The 15,974-nt window shown below is 41.3% G+C and overlaps 1 protein-coding gene across 1 annotated transcript; it reads left to right on the top strand.

Moving 5' to 3' along the window:
- The first annotated feature begins 1,945 nt into the window (after positions 1 to 1,945).
- On the top strand, positions 1,946 to 15,566 carry sat2a.1 (spermidine/spermine N1-acetyltransferase family member 2a, tandem duplicate 1). The gene is made up of 6 exons (XM_076289150.1): positions 1,946 to 2,289; positions 7,879 to 7,930; positions 8,398 to 8,481; positions 10,784 to 10,885; positions 11,069 to 11,109; positions 12,442 to 15,566. The coding sequence occupies exons 1-6, from the start codon at positions 2,227 to 2,229 to the stop codon at positions 12,613 to 12,615; spliced, it is 516 nt and encodes a 171-aa protein (XP_076145265.1). The 5' UTR covers positions 1,946 to 2,226; the 3' UTR covers positions 12,616 to 15,566.
- The last annotated feature ends 408 nt before the right edge of the window (positions 15,567 to 15,974 follow it).

Raw genomic sequence — 15,974 nt, 5'->3', positions numbered from 1 at the left:
GCAGTGTGGGTTTCAATGCTTGTGTTTCATGAACTGAATTCTTAAAAGAATAGGCTGGACAAAAGGATAGGCTACACAACACAAGGATACACATTTTTATTTGATTTATTTGCTGATTTATTTGCTCTACAGACACTTCAGGTAGGGGCGGCCACAGCCTCAGTGAAACGTTTGTAAAACTTAACCATGATACTTTGAAGGCCTACTAAATGGCTTGGGCAACGGTAGCATGATAACATGGTAGCCAGATAACATGAACAGCTATGTTAACTTGTTACAATTATCATAACGTTAGCTGACTTGATTTAATCATACAAGTCAAACAGGTCAATTTATTCGTGGTTCCATACCTACGTGAAGTTAATTTAGGTGTTTGTTTTTTGGATGGCATATTAATGGTCCAGTGCATGTAGTACTACATACAATTTTGACTTTTAAACATGTCATGCATATTTGTGTATGTCTCTAGTATATCAGAAAGTGACAAATCTGCAAACAGCCACATCTGTCAAAGACTCGTCATCAATCATGAAACGTCATCAACGCAGCCAGTTAACACGGGAGCCAGTTGCCATGTAACACCGGAACCGGAAAAGTACAACCTCTTGTCAAAACAAATACCTTGCACCAAAAAAATAGGCAGCACAGGAATTCCAAAATGCCTTTTCCACCCTTAATGTATAACAATTTGAGGGTTGCTCTATATGGACTAAATAAATGGATTATTTTTTCTCCCACTCTCTCCTTGTATTTTCCCCGGCACCAAGTTGGTAATTTAATTGTGTAGGGACTAGGGAGGCATCACAACCTATTGTTTTGGTTTTAATAGTTAAATGGGTCAAGTTATATTAATTAAACCTCAAAATAAATTGTAGCCTACTTCTTATATTAAAAAGAGTGAATGACTGATCTGGGTTTTAGATGCTACGTACCATTTGCGCGCTGGTTTATTGATCTCAGCTTGTGCACTAAAATCTTTCCACAAATGCAAGTCAAACCCAGGGCTATAAAACTCTTGTAAAGCGACCTTGGGTATCTTGAAAGGCGCTATATAAATTGAAGTTATTATTATTATTATTATTAAAACCCCATTCGTTAACCTAGCCTACCAACGTCATCGGCTTGACTTGGGATGCTGATGGGAAACGCCTCAAAATTTACTTGCTTGTGTGAAAGAAAGGGTCCGTTAGTCAGACGTCTCCTTGGCTGAACACTGGCTATTTTTAAACACGATTTTTGGGGGCAGAACACCCCTCCACTATTTTCTCTCCAACTTCCTCCCCACCCAGTATTAGTCAAGCTCGCATATTGAGGATTCTAAATATAGACCTGCGACATTCTATTTCTGTATTAATCATGGTGTAAAAACAGGGTAATTCCACTCTGGCATCTTGTGTTTCAACAGCAAACTCTGTTCTTACATCAGCTGAATCAGGACTGGATTCGTGCCAGAGACCATGGTTCTCGATGTGTGTCACATACATCTAACATGAATATTGACACTGACAGTGTAAACCAAATTCCAAATGATCCCATAAATCGTCAAACCTGAACAATAAAGGACTCAGAAGAAATTGTATACGTTTCACAAAGTCGATGAGGGTATGATTTAAAAGATTATTTTATGATTTACAAGGTTGTATTTACGAGTTATTTCTGGCGCCAACTCAGTTGGTAGCCCACCAAGCAGTGGGCCGACGTGCGTCATTGTAGTTGGAACATGGAAACACGTTGAAGAATAGGCTACCTCCGGGCGTCTGAAAGCAAGTCAGAAAGCAAGAGAAACAGAAAGTGGGCTCACTGTGAGTCAAAACGCCAAACTCCTCAAAGTCAAGTTAATTCAACGTGAGAAGAAAACTTGTGTTGCTGACAAAAAAATAGCAGTGTAGGCATAATCCTGCACTCAGTCACCACATTCGGTCACCTATTGTTTAGTCCTCTAATATATTTGTAGACTCAATACCTGGCTCATTATGCCTTCTGAATTTGAAAGTAGCCTATTTCGTAGCTCATAATGAGTGGAGAATTGAGCGTTTCCAATGGCTGCCACAACACACGGGGTTGGCGCTATTTGGATGAGTACAATCGCTTGTGCAGCTAACGTTGTGATGTAAACGCCGGAGTTCATTCGTTCGCTCATCCGCCCTGCATATCTAAGCACAATAACCTGCTAATAGAGGCGTGTAGGCTACTCTTCCCCTACCGCAGCGAAGGTTTGGCGGAAACATGGACTTCACCATTCGCGCGGCTACTCTCGAGGACTGCAAAGACATCTCACGGATGATCTTGGTAAGATTCAGCTTGCTGGCAAGAGCACGCGGCCCTCGTTCGTGCACGTGTTGAGAACCAGAGAACCAGAATGACACAGCACCGATTTTGTATTTGCATAGGGAGGCTGCGTCACCGACACCCGCGCGCTAAAATCGTCGGTATGACAGCCAGACAGTGATTATGCTGAAATACATGGCCGTTTTCAACTATGTGTTATTTCTGTCTCCCGAATTGTATACTTTGGTCGCATCCTCGCTGTCAAAATTTGAGACAACTGCAGGACGTAGGCTGGGTCATCTATGCCTAAGCTCTGGGAACACTGCAACTTTGTATCATGTTGGTTAGTTCAAGTAGCCTAGAAATCTAGACGCGCCCCTGGGCTAGTCTATCAACTCTCCGTTGGCTTGTGAGCTCCAGAAATCGAAACTCAATCAGGCCAATGAAATCGTGTATAGAGTCGTTAGGTGGGCTTAACATAATGATTGATGGCAGAGTTGCAACGCTTTGGCTTGAATTCCCTAACATGACTCTTGCCAGATGAATTTCGTTCCGCCTAGCATGTGAGTGAAGCTAGGCGGAGCTAAGCGGAACGAAATTCATCTGGCGAGAGTCAGGTTATGAATTCCCTGCTACTTGAAAACAAATAAGATGGATGTTGCTGTTGGCGAACAGTGTGACACGAGTTAAGCTTTTATTAAGTTGGCAAACGTTTGAACTAGCCAACTAGCTCCGCTGGTGGAAAACGCATGGGACTCAAGAGCATCACAGTCCCGCCCACAGGAGTTTCCGGAAGTAAGAATTCAATGCAATTTCTCCATTGACAATTGGGGTATAAGCCATAAAAACGTAACCATACATGGTAGACTTAAAACCAGCTACGGCTGTACTAAGCGATTGTATATGCTCATATAGAGGGCGAAAATTCAAGGGGCACTTACCTTATTTTGAGATAAATGTCTTTTAATCGCGATGTCTTGGATAAGTACTTCATTACCCACAATCCTGAACAATACCACAATCCCACAGTGATGCCTCTGATTGGTGGAAAGACCGTTATGATCACAGTTTGAAACTTTCTCTGCGAAAATTATTGACAAAGATCTTAATGTGAATAAAAACGTTCTAGACCAACATTGGTACTTATATCAACAAGGATTGTGGTTTATATATCACACGAACTTAGTCAGGGCCAATACACCATCAAATAGAACACTGTAAATGCTAGCCCAGTACACTAAGGGTGACCCGAGTTCAGGCAAATACAGTGCCCCCCACCTCCCCCCATGCATCATGCTATATACCATTTTAAAGCTGAGAATCTCAAGAATCGATATATGTAAAGCTTTCCATGAATTAACATATATTTCGTGTGTAAAATATAAGTTTATCCCGATATATAACATATCAAATGCCCCCCTTCACCACCCCCCAAAGTTGCTGCGTTGATACTTTGTCACTTGTCTGTATGGCCTTACCAATAAGTTAGCCCAGCATGCTTGGTCTTGAAATGTTCGTAAGAATTCATAGATGTGAAATATTTACATTGTTTTATTGCCAATATATTGAGTGGTTGTGTACGCCAGCGCAAACAAAACAGATACATAAGGAAAGAAGCGAAGTGAAAACTTATTTTCCGCGGAAATCCAGGTATTTCGGTTTGACTTCCATTATTGTCGCTGGATTCATGGTACTCTGCGTGTTCTTCTGATTCCATCGATACCAATTACATGTCTGTAGGACCAATGAGAGTCGAGATAGATGCCATCAAAGCCAATGAGTCACGTAAGCGATGAATCTGACAACCAGTCTTTGAATGGCCATAGCGCTGCTATGGGACCTAGATGTCCGTGTAGCCAACGAGGAGAGCTTTCTTTAGACACGTGACATCGTCACATTCTACTTCATTGCCGGCTAAACCAGAGACTTTCTAATAAGGAGACACAGCACTCTCCAATACTCCATAGAAATGCATGGGGCTAGTTTGTCACGCCAACATGGCCGTTGTCTACACATATCCCACCCCTTCCTCGGCAAAACGTCGACATGTGAATACATTGAGCCAATCATGTGGTGTGATGTGAATACATTGAGCCAATCATATTGTGTGTTGTGAAGACATCGTGCCAATCATGTGTTGTGATCTCGCCGCTGGAGAAAGATTGGTGTCTTGAAGCCTTGCGCACGCGCAGTTCGACCCAAAGACTGTGCCCCATAAAACGTTGGTATATGGCCGCCGAGTGGAGGGACTTGCCTAAAAGGACTTTGGCTAAACTCACTGCTCAATGGTCATGCGTAACCAGTCGCCGAAGCAGTGGTTTGGAAGTTTGTTACTAAACAAGCAAGAGACATTTTTTTGATGGTTTTTGTTCGTAAAACATGCCAAAGAGACAAAAAAAGATGACACATGTCGAAGAACCCGAGGACATTGATGATCTGGAGGACATCGATGAAGGAGAAGAAAGCAATTTCTCGGAATGCGACTCCGAGGAAGAGCAGAACTTATTAGCTGGGAAGGACCCTGATTTTGAGCTGTGAGTAGACTACTTATATCCATATACAGTTACAGATACAGTTTAGTTTGCTTTTGTAATGTTTAGTGCATAGTTTTTCATTTAGCTGAACATAAAGTGCCGTGTGTGCCGTGTGTGTGTGTGTGTGTGACAGAGAGAGTGAGAGTGAGTGATTTGTTTTTCTCCTGTAACAGTGCATGGACATGGGTTCTGTTTTTTGTCCTAAACAATTTTGTTCAGTTATTTTTTTAGGCAGTTCTAGTGTGTGCATAAACATGTCTGTGGATCTTCAGTGTGCATAGGGGAGGGTGACACCCTTAGATAGTGTGACCTGGGGGAGGTGTGAACAGTGTTCTGGTACCTGGGGGGAGTTAGGTGAGAATGCAGTGTGTGTTTGTGTGTGTGTGTAAAAGAGAGTGCAGGGGAAGGTGTGACCTAAGTACACACATTTATATCATTTGTATAAGTTGTTGGGAAGGGTTTTCATATACTTTAGTGGGTCTGAGTCTAACTTCCACCTGTACAATTGTTTCAGTGACACCGATGAAGACTGGGCCCCGCCAAGCAAAAAAACAAGAGCTGAGGATCCTGTGTCTGAGGAAGAGGAGCCGGTGGCCGAGACCAGTGGGACAAGAAGAGGAAAGGGTGCTGCAAGAAGCAGGGGGAGAGGCAGAGGAAGAGGGAGAGGCCAAGGCAGGGGAAGAGGGTGCTCCCGCAGCAGACAGGAGAGCGGAGACGCAGAACCATGGCTTAGGACGGACATCCAGGACACCATACCACCACAGCCCACGTTTCGCCCTATGAGGACTCCTGGCCCCCAGCGTATCTCTGCACAGTACACAATATTAGAACTATTTCAGTTGTTCATAACACACTCCATTTGGTTGACCGTGGTTGCCAACACAAATACATTTGTATTGCATTGAATGTGAATCATTTGATGTTTCGTTTGCCAGGGTATTTGTTATTTTTTGAATTTTTGCACTGCATTTCATTTTTTACCTTTTATATTTATAATATTTACTATTTTTATTACCTTTGTTTCATTTTATAATACAAATGTTCACTGCATTACCTTGTTTGTCCTTTTTTCATGGAAATCTCAAAGGCGTAGGAGAAAAAGTAAGAGTTTCAGGTCAGATAAAGCTTCTCTGGATTCATGGCACAGCCACTGCAAAGCACTCCAGGTACAAGCAACATGACACAGAGTGTAACCTTTCATTTGACACCAAGATCATGGTTCTACATAAAGGGGTTCTTGTATAGGAAGTTTTTTTGTCAGTATGTGTTTTGGGTAACCAAAGGTCCTTTTGGAGTCTCCAAAGCAAAACGCATGTGTATGCCCACACAAATATGGGTCCCACACAGTCATACTTCATCCTATAGGGATCTACTTTGAGATACAGATTCACAAGACCTGGTAGTGGGCCTCAGTGGTGTTTTCAAGACAATACAAGTGACCATCATTCTACCCTTTGCCACTCTCTGATAGTTCATCACACAGTCAATCTATTGGTACCAAAAAATTCTACAAGGCCTTAGCTTTCCAAAGAGGTCAGGCACTTGATTATAAGTCAAAGTATGTGGCAACAGGGCCATTGTAAGTAGGTGGTGTGCCGCTGCGCGTCGGGGTTCTGTTCTCCCTGTCCTTTTCTGATAATTACCGGCGGACAATACATTATCCCTTACATAATGCTGCTAACATTAGCCTACATGCTGCAACAAAGGTATGAAATATATTATGTTTTAGTGACCTTGTTGTTTCTATGAACATGAATTGTTGTTTATAGGAAACATGAACTTAGTCGAGGCACAAAAAGCCCTTTATATCCTCATTAAGTACTTAAACTTTTGAACTAGCTAGCTACTACAAGCTGGATGCTACCACTGGCTAGCAGGTAGCGGCTAGACACTGCAGTAAAATGGTTAGCAAACCATCCATGCCCCCGTGAATATTTCAGTTTCAAGGACGAAATCAAGAGTGTCCAAAGGGGTGAAAACCACTTTAAATCGGGTTACATTATTGACTGTTGTGTGTCCGAGGGTTAGCTTGTGCGTTTTGTAAGGGCCAGCGTAAGAGACATGACCTACAAAGTTGTGTGGAGAGTTTTGCAGGGAGGTTGGTAATGCTAGTTAACATTAGCTAGGCTACTGTAGCCTTCATACTGTACGAGTCATATCATCAGTCATTAACCTAGAAATACTTCTTCGTACATTTAATGAACATTTTGTGTAATAATTCACAGCAAGTTAATAAACTGAATATAGTGGTCCAAGTGCAGACCATGCACCGGTCCATGCATCAGGATGGCAGTCAGATACGAAGCACTGCACAATGTTGCTAATGTTAACCGCTTTCACACACACACACGATATAAAATACACGATGGTAAATATAACATTCAATACCAAAACACGATTATTTACACGATTACTCCTGAGATATCTATAACTGCACAACTGCATTCGCTATATAAAAATCACTGTTTGGAGGAAAGGGTTCGCGTGCTGTTGCCGGTTGGAAATGATTTCATGCTGGTTCGTGCATCGCTTATATATTATTCAGTGAGGCGCGGTGGTTTATGGCATGAGTAGTTCCTTCGCTCGGAAATGAAAATATGTACACAGTCTTGTACCTTTGACTTTTTTGGACTTTCTCTTCGTTTTTTCACTCGAAATTATATGTTGTATGCTTATGAGTTACGCCGTAGCTGATTAGCCTAAGACATGCTCTAAAACTCATTAGATACGGATTTTTCCTAAACGGCAATGGGAGAAATGAATGGGAAATTTATTTCCGGAAACTAAGCTCTCTCGGAGGAGGGGCGGGACTGTGATGCTCTATTGCGTGCAGAGGGAATTTGAAAGACAACTGATTATCCCGCCCCTCGGACTGAGCACTGCGAACGGTGAGTGCCCAGACCCTACATTTTAATGTGGGTCTGGCTCGTCAGGGCCAGGCTATAGTTAAAGTGTAATTGAGATGTAACCTGGATGTAACCCTTAAAGACGTTAGCACGTAATGTTATCAGAGGAAGAGAAAGAGTGACGTGCTATGACAGTTAACGGTGTATTTTGTTGTTGTGTGCATCCACAGGAATTGGCCGAATATGAGAAGGTCTCAGATCACGTGAAAATTACACAGAGAGGTAAACTGTGTATTAATTGGGGTTCATTTCTGCTATAAGTATTCATTCCACTCATGTCAAACAGTATAGAGAGCTGTCTGATACATGCAATATGTTTGAAATGTATATGTATGGGGGTATATGTGTATGTATGCAATATGTTTGAAATGTATATATATGGGGGCAGCCGTGGCCTACTGGTTAGCACTTCAGACCTGTAACCGGAGGGTTGCCGATTCGAACCCTGACCAGTAGGCACGGCTGAAGTGCCCTTGAGCAAGGTACCTAACCCCTCACTGCTCCCCGAGCGCCGCTGTTGATGCAGGCAGCTCACTGGGCCGGGATTAGTGTGTGCTTCACCTCACTGTGTGTACACTGTGTGCTGTGTGTGTCACTAATTCACGGATTGGGATAAATGCAGAGACTAAATTTCCCTCACGGGATCAAAAGAGTATATATACTTATATATACTATGTTTTTTTCACCAGACCTGGAGCAAGATGGGTTCTCCAAAAATCCATTTTTCCATGGAATAATAGCAGAGGTGCCAGAGCAACACCGAAGCAAAGATGGTGAGGAAGGAGGTCATCCACTGACCTCTATTTCTGAGTACATATGTCCGTTATAGGTCACTAATACAGCTTGAATGACTAAATTAATCTCGGCCTGCTGTTTTTTGCCAGGCAGGCCATCAAATACCTTGTTTATTTTCAGCATCCAGAGATAGCATAATCTATTTCAGTTCTTTCTTTGCCATTGTCAGCACATGGACTATGATATAGGCTATAAGCAGTGCCCATGCCTGTATTAAGAGTATATGTAGGCTACTGTCAGTAGTGCAGTTGTGGTGTGTCTATGAGTAGTGTATAAAGCAGTGGTTCTCAAATGGGGGTACGTGAAGGCACTCTAGGGGGTACGTGAGATTTTAACCCTATAGAAACCGATTGCAGCAAAGTGCGTCAAAAAACACACCCTTTCTTTTCTGTTACATTGCTCCGCAACTGTTCATCGCAGCGAGATGAGACCTTAGTTGCATGACAGAGCAGAAGTGGGGCTTTCCAACGAGACCACGCACTTGTCTGTACGTTAAAGTATGAAAATAAAAAAAACATGAAATTAAATCAAATTTCACCATATTTACAGTCTATACTTCTCTGCGTTCACCTGCGCACCCATTACTCTCGTTTGAATTACTCGCGAACCCGTGAACACGTACGTAGATATGGCAAGCATATCAGATGAAAGAGGAGACACAGGGCTATCCATTAATAGCAATTATGTTGATCCTTCTGGCTTATAAAAACAGACAAAGTAACTGCAAAATAATAACGTCATGTACAAAAACCAATGCTGCACACCCATTACTCTCGTTTGAATTACTCGCGGACCTGTGATCGGATAGATAGGTGAAAGAGGAGACACAGAGCTATCATTTAAAACCAAGTACATCCTCCTGGGTTATAAAACAGACGAAGTGACGGAAAAATAATAACTTCATATAGCTGGACGTTTTTGTCTGTTTTTGTAGCAAAGCATGTTTATAATCCAACGCTGTTGTTTGTTTCTCTATGGCAAAGAATGTTCATAATCCGGTTTTGAGATCCTACCAAATTCCTGCATGACATCCAATTCAAGGCTCACATTGCATCCCAATTTGTTCGGCAAAGAAACACCTTTTTTGCCTTTACTTTGTTCATGGCAATGCAGTAAAAAGTTGTAGAGAATCATGAGTGCAGACACCATGGCACACACACGTAAACTCGGGTCAAGTCCGGTCAGATCAGTTCGTGTCACAGATATGGAGCGCAGAAAGGTCATTTTTAATCACTAAATAAAAAAATGGCATTTATTTCTTTAAGGCGCACACCACATGTCTGTAAATTGTTCAGCCCCAGAGAATCCCTCCACCATGGCAATGATATTGCCAGATTCAGACTGAATCTGGCAATATAATTGCCACAGACATATAAGATTTTTTATAATATGCTTTTTATATTTTAATTCTTTAAAAATCAAAATGATGGCAGATCTGGATAGCCTAGACTCTGCTGAAAAAAACCCAATATATAATATGTGTGTGTGGCACTTACAATGACAAGAATAAATCCTTTATGAATGAAGGTAGTGAAAATGCCCTAAAAACAGCTTATGGTTAAAATATACATAGATTTAAAAAGTAGAATCCATGCAAATATACTTTAAAAACAATTATTTAATAAATATTTCAGGAAAATATAAGTTAATAAAATTATATTTCAGTAGGCTATTCAATTTCATTATCCTAAAAACCCAGAGTCCCCCCCATACCAGGATGGTTCGACCCAACCTGTCACATGCCACCCGTCATCACCTGTCAATCACTGTCAAAAATCAAACGATGGAGTCGTGGCTGAAGTTTATTGATGGAGTCGTGGTTCCAAAGTTTAATAAATTAGACATGGATGTCACAGTGCTCTGTTTTAAGTCTTTTTCTCAACTAAAAATGCTTTGCGCTAGTTAGGGGGTACTTGGCTGAAATATATTACAGGGGGTACATCACTGAAAAAAGGTTGAGAACCACTGGTATAAATGGTGTATTATAAAATGAAGCGATTGTGCTGTGTTCCTTTTTTGTGTCACTGAGCATCAGGCAGATTGTCATCGTATGCTTTTGTGAATGTGGCTGCTTGTGTGTGTGTGTGTGAGAGAGAGGGTGAGACAGGGAGTGAGAGAGAATGTGAGGCCTTAAGTGCTCTTGTGTGTTAATGTGTGTAATTTGTCCTGCAGCGTTCACTCTGACTGTTTTTAGGTCATACCAAGGAGATGGCTGTTTTTCTCCACATACTTATGCCATATATATCTGCTCTTGTCTGTGTGTGTGTGTGAGCACATTAGGTCACGTTAAGGTGGGCTACTCCCTCTACTTCTATACATACAGCTCGTGGAAAGGGAGAGCTGTGTACATGGAGGATCTCTACGTGATGCCAGAATACAGGGGTCAGTATGCACCAGGGGTCTGTATGCACCAGAATACAGGGGTCAGTATGCACCAGGGGTCAGTATGCACCAGAATACAGGGTCAGTATGCACCAGAATGGTTGTCTTGCATGTAACAGACCCACAGAACACCAAATCAGATACAGTAATTAGGTTAAGTAAGCTTATGCATTTCTGTTTCAGGCAAAGCCATCGGGAAGGCCCTGATGAGTAAGGTTGCTCAGGTGAGTATTAACTTTGTGTTTTTATATAAACTACTCTATTCACAAAAGGACAGAGAGATGTTTCAGCTAGGTAGAAGTTTTGGGCATACTATTGAATCAAAAATTGATTAGTATTTGTAGGCTACTAAATATGACATCATAATGTATATAATCAATGATATATCTGTATTCCACATGACTTAAGGCCTACACACACGGCCGGCGACGCAACAATGATTTATGGCTGGCGACCGACAAAATTGAATAGAATCTATTGAAGTGAATGAGGCAACACCACTGATCTATAAAGAACATAGATCAGTGGGCAACACATACGGCAAGTGGAGCGATGGCCGTCGCATCACTCTAATCGCCCCTTTTCTATTTTTCAGGGCGATTTAGATACGTCATAATAGAAAACAGCTGTCTGGTCAGTGTACCTCCACTGAATCGATGGGTGATCACGTCGCCAGTAGTGTGTGTAGTAAAGCGATTAACAGAATTCCACCGTCATGTTTTACTGTCGCATCGCCGGCTGTGTGTGGTGCTCTTTACCCATATTTTGCACCAGTCCCACTGTTCACCTCCAATTCCGGTGTGCACTGATGTTAACAGTGACGTTCTGATGTTTTGTCTGTGGAGTATTTCATGCAACATTATCGTAAACGTGCTAATTACCAACCATTTCGTTCGAAAATTCTTAAAACAACGATGTTTTTTAATACTTCAAAATAACATATGCTAAATGAACCTTCAATTTTTCAGTAGCCATAGGTGTGTAGATTTGAACAAAATCTAGTTTGGTTCTTACCGGGGCTTTTACTGCCTGAAATATCCGATTTTGTTTACCACGCTCGGAGGTTAGTGCTGGGCTGGTGGGTGCTTATTCCCAACCTTTCTCAGGCACATGAACGGTTAGCCTGAGAATTCTCGTCTGCAAATCAAAATTCCACTGGAGCGCCAAGCGGATTTGTACACGCAGCCTTACAACACTGTTTTACTGCTCTTCCAGTCACGGTAAAATGTAATTTTTGGTACATAGCTAATTTAGATAAACTTATGGTGTGGGTGCTTGCGTTTCTTTAGGAATCCGCCGTCTTGGTTTGTATAGAAATGAATATTAAGTGACACATACACTTAAGAGGTTGGACATACGTGACGGTTGGTAATATGTGACGTTCCTATATGTTTTTTGTAGTTTTCATTTCCTCTTAAGTTAACAATGATATAAATATCAGCCCCCCGATAACTTAGAAGTATAAGTGTGTTTTACACACAGTATTACATTATTAATATTTAAGTCATATTGTGTTTTATTAATGGAAACGGTCCCTCCATGTGTCCTCCACAAAGCTGGGGCTGGCAGCTGGATGCACTCAGCTGAACTTCGCTGTCCTTGACTGGAACAAGGCGTCGCTGGACTTCTATCTCAGCCAGGGCTGCTTCGACGTGACCGCTGACCTTGGCTATCACTGCATGCGCTGTGAAGGAGAGGCACTGATGAACCTGGCACAGGGTGATGCGTAAAAAAAGCAACGGTGCCATCCCAACCCACCCCAACAAACGCACACACACACACACACACACACACACACACCATGTGTAAAGCACTTCCCAACCTTTCTGACCCCTGAAGCCCCTTTCAGTCTGTCCCCAGACAGGTGCCTATTGGTCTGAGGTCAATACCCATTCCTCATATCACTGGGAAACTTACAGCAAACAGTATGTCATAGTGTAGCACATCTCTTGGCTCATCCTTGTTTTCCTTTGTGAGAACAACAGGCTGGGAATGGAACCAAAGACTTCTTAAATAGCTCTTGAGAGAAACAGTCAGACAGTGTGACAGAATTTTTTTAAATGTTTTAGGTGTATGATTTGTGGAATTTACAGAAATTGTAATGGGCTTCTTATACAGCCAGATTTGCATCATTATGTGTTCATCTCAGTGAACCGCTGTCCTGTGAATTTTTTTGATATAGGCAAATTGTAGTCAGACTGGGGTGTTAAAGGAAAACACAGATCTGCGTTTCTTGAGGTGACCGAGTACAGACGATACGATTAAAACGAAAAAAATTGGTGCTACCTAGTAGGACTGGGCGATAAAACGATAGCGATATGTAATCTAGATCAATAAAAAAATGCGTTCGATAGAACATTCGATAATTAAAAGCAACACACACCTCACGTTGTCCATAAATAAATAGGCTAAATATATCTTGCATTGTAGCTAGTATGTGCAACTCTACCAGAGTAGACGATAGAAGTAGGCCTACCTCAACACAGACTCTCAATGAGTCCTTGCCCCGTGCGCTCTCTCTCTCTATCTCTCTCTCTCTAGAGGTGCATATCCCTCCTCAGCATGCGCATGTAATCCAAACATTCTCAATCGTGCAAGACGACTGAATTGCTTTTAAATCCGGTTAGCATCATTAGCACGCTGCACAAATTTTTAAAAACTGTTGCATTAAAATTGACTGCTAAATTCTAATCAACTCAATCCCGATGCAAATGGAAAAGTATTTTCCAAGACTCAAACAGGCCTAAACTAGCAAATTACTTTGTTTACAATATTTCCAGGCTTCAACCAGTGCTGCTCATTCAGACTTATGTGCACAATTATTTATTTGAGTGTTAAGTTTAAAGGAAGGTTAAGTTTAAAATAAAAGTGTTTAAAAGTGTTTAAATTGAACTTTTCAATTCAATTGAACTTTTTCCCCTTCTGGTCCTTATCTGAAATAGATTTTTAAAAAATCAATAATTATCGATATCAACCAGGCTTGTGCAAAATTCCAGAATTGAATTGAAACTGGCTCTTAAATTCCAATTCAATTCTTGAATTTCACTTGCATTTCAATTGAGGTAGCAAACAGGAAGCAGAATTGCAATTCGAATTGTGCACAACCCTGATATCAACCGATATGAAATACTTTATCGTGATACAGTTTTCAGCCATATCGCCCAGCCCTACTACCTAGCTCATTGTTGCAGCCAACAGCTATAGTAGCCAGGCAGGTACAGTGCTACACTCTGGGGGCATGATGTTAAAGATGTTATTTCGTATCGACAGTACTCCTCGTCAGTGACCTCGAGAGTCGAGATCTATGAAATCGGCGTTTTCCTTTAACTTGAAAGGGCAGTGTTGTGAAGCATGAGCCATGTGGCTTCGAGTGAAGCTTGTCAGATATGGTGCTGAAATGAGGTGATGCAGTGCTGAAATTGGGTAATGTAGTGCTGAAAAGCAAAAAAAAAAAAACTTTTTATAATTAATTGATTATAGTTCATTGTTAATTTCGTTTTAACATGGAAATACTACTTGTGGTTTCAATATGATCCGTTTTCAGTTGTGTGTTCACGGAAAATGTGATGATAGTATATAACACTGTAAATGATATTAAAAGCACAAATTTGTACAGTAACAGTTTAGCTATTGTGCCCTTTTAAAACTGAGAAAGCTTGTCACATTTCTTGTTTATGTGTCTGAGTATCAGGACCTGTTCTTGTTGAAAATGTACTGTAGCCTATTTGCGTATGCTAGTCTAGGGCCCAGTATATAAAACTGGAGGAAGAGTTTAGAAATTCTTAGAAGAACGTTTCCAGCCAGAATAAGGGTGTGAGATATTTTTGAGCTATGATGGACTGTCTTACGCAAATGTAACAATGTCACCTAGGTGCTATGTACTGTAAGACATAGGACAAAATCTCCATCTCTATGTAGTCAAATCCCTCAATCCAAACATAACATGTATCAGTTCGTGGAATGTGACCTCCATGTATTCCCCTCTCCCCTCTTTCTCAGCAAACTTTGACGATATGTAGCTGTCTTTGTAGGGGTTTTTTTTTTCTTCGAAAAAACACATTGCTGTATGGGACATGGGAAGGACATGGGAAGGAGCAGCACATGGTAGCTGGCTGATCTGAGGTGAAGGGTGTTTCTTGGGTGTCTATAAAAAAATGATCTGCATAGTATACGGTGTCTCCTTTTCTCAAAAAAGTCATTGTGTGCGTGAGGTTGTTGTACAGTACTCTATGGAGTCTCTGTTCTAAGCAGTGTAGGATGCTGACATTTGTATTGTGGAGAAATACCTGCTAACCACTTCCTGGTTCTACCTGAATCCTTTGCACAATTGTTGTTTTGTTTTTTACATTAATGCTCATGTGAGAGTATAACACACACACATTTGTTCATTTCTGTCGTCAGTCATCTCATACCCATATACTATATTGCACTACGCATGTGTAAATAATTACTCATTTGGTTGGGTGCAGTTGATTTTCATGTAGTTTGTCGTGTGGTTTACAGGGCATCACACTTGTGCTGCTGTGGGTAAATAAGTCATTATTGACCTCATCAGGCCGTCAAGAGGCCTGTGGGAACACTGCTATATTTCCCCCCATTTTGTGTGCTACTGTTGGATCACAGTAGAGATTATTTTCCAAAGGAACAGGCTGTACCTTTCTGAATAAACCATTTAATTTGACCACAGGCTTTGGGCAAATCTCTTTTATATATTTTAGAAAAACACAAGGGTGGGACAACAGGTGTTATTCAAATATTCACATCTCGGTTGTACTATATGGGTTGACAAAATATCCATTTATGCTGTTAATGTAAGTGTGTGTAGTGCATTTAATAGACATACATAATAATAGATATGTTTTAATGCAGATACCTTCTGAAGATAGAATATCAGTAGGCTATAATGCTACCAGGACAATGGGCTTCAATAACTGGGTGCAAATCACACTGATTATTTACCAGATTGAGAGCTGTGGATCTTTACCAAATGTTCGTACGTCTCACTGACGCGAATGGCCTTCCTAACAGAAAACTCTGCTGCCCCACGCGTTCAGTCTGAATTTCACGTCAATTATATATTGGGTAGCAG

The sequence above is a fragment of the Alosa pseudoharengus genome, unplaced genomic scaffold, assembly GCF_046254945.1.
Source record: "Alosa pseudoharengus isolate Yale_2024_CS ecotype anadromous, Long Island Sound unplaced genomic scaffold, YU_APseudo_1.1 YU_APseudo_1.1_scf_17, whole genome shotgun sequence".
Classification (NCBI taxonomy): domain Eukaryota; kingdom Metazoa; phylum Chordata; class Actinopteri; order Clupeiformes; family Clupeidae; genus Alosa; species Alosa pseudoharengus.
This window is presented reverse-complemented; position numbering and strand designations above follow the sequence as displayed.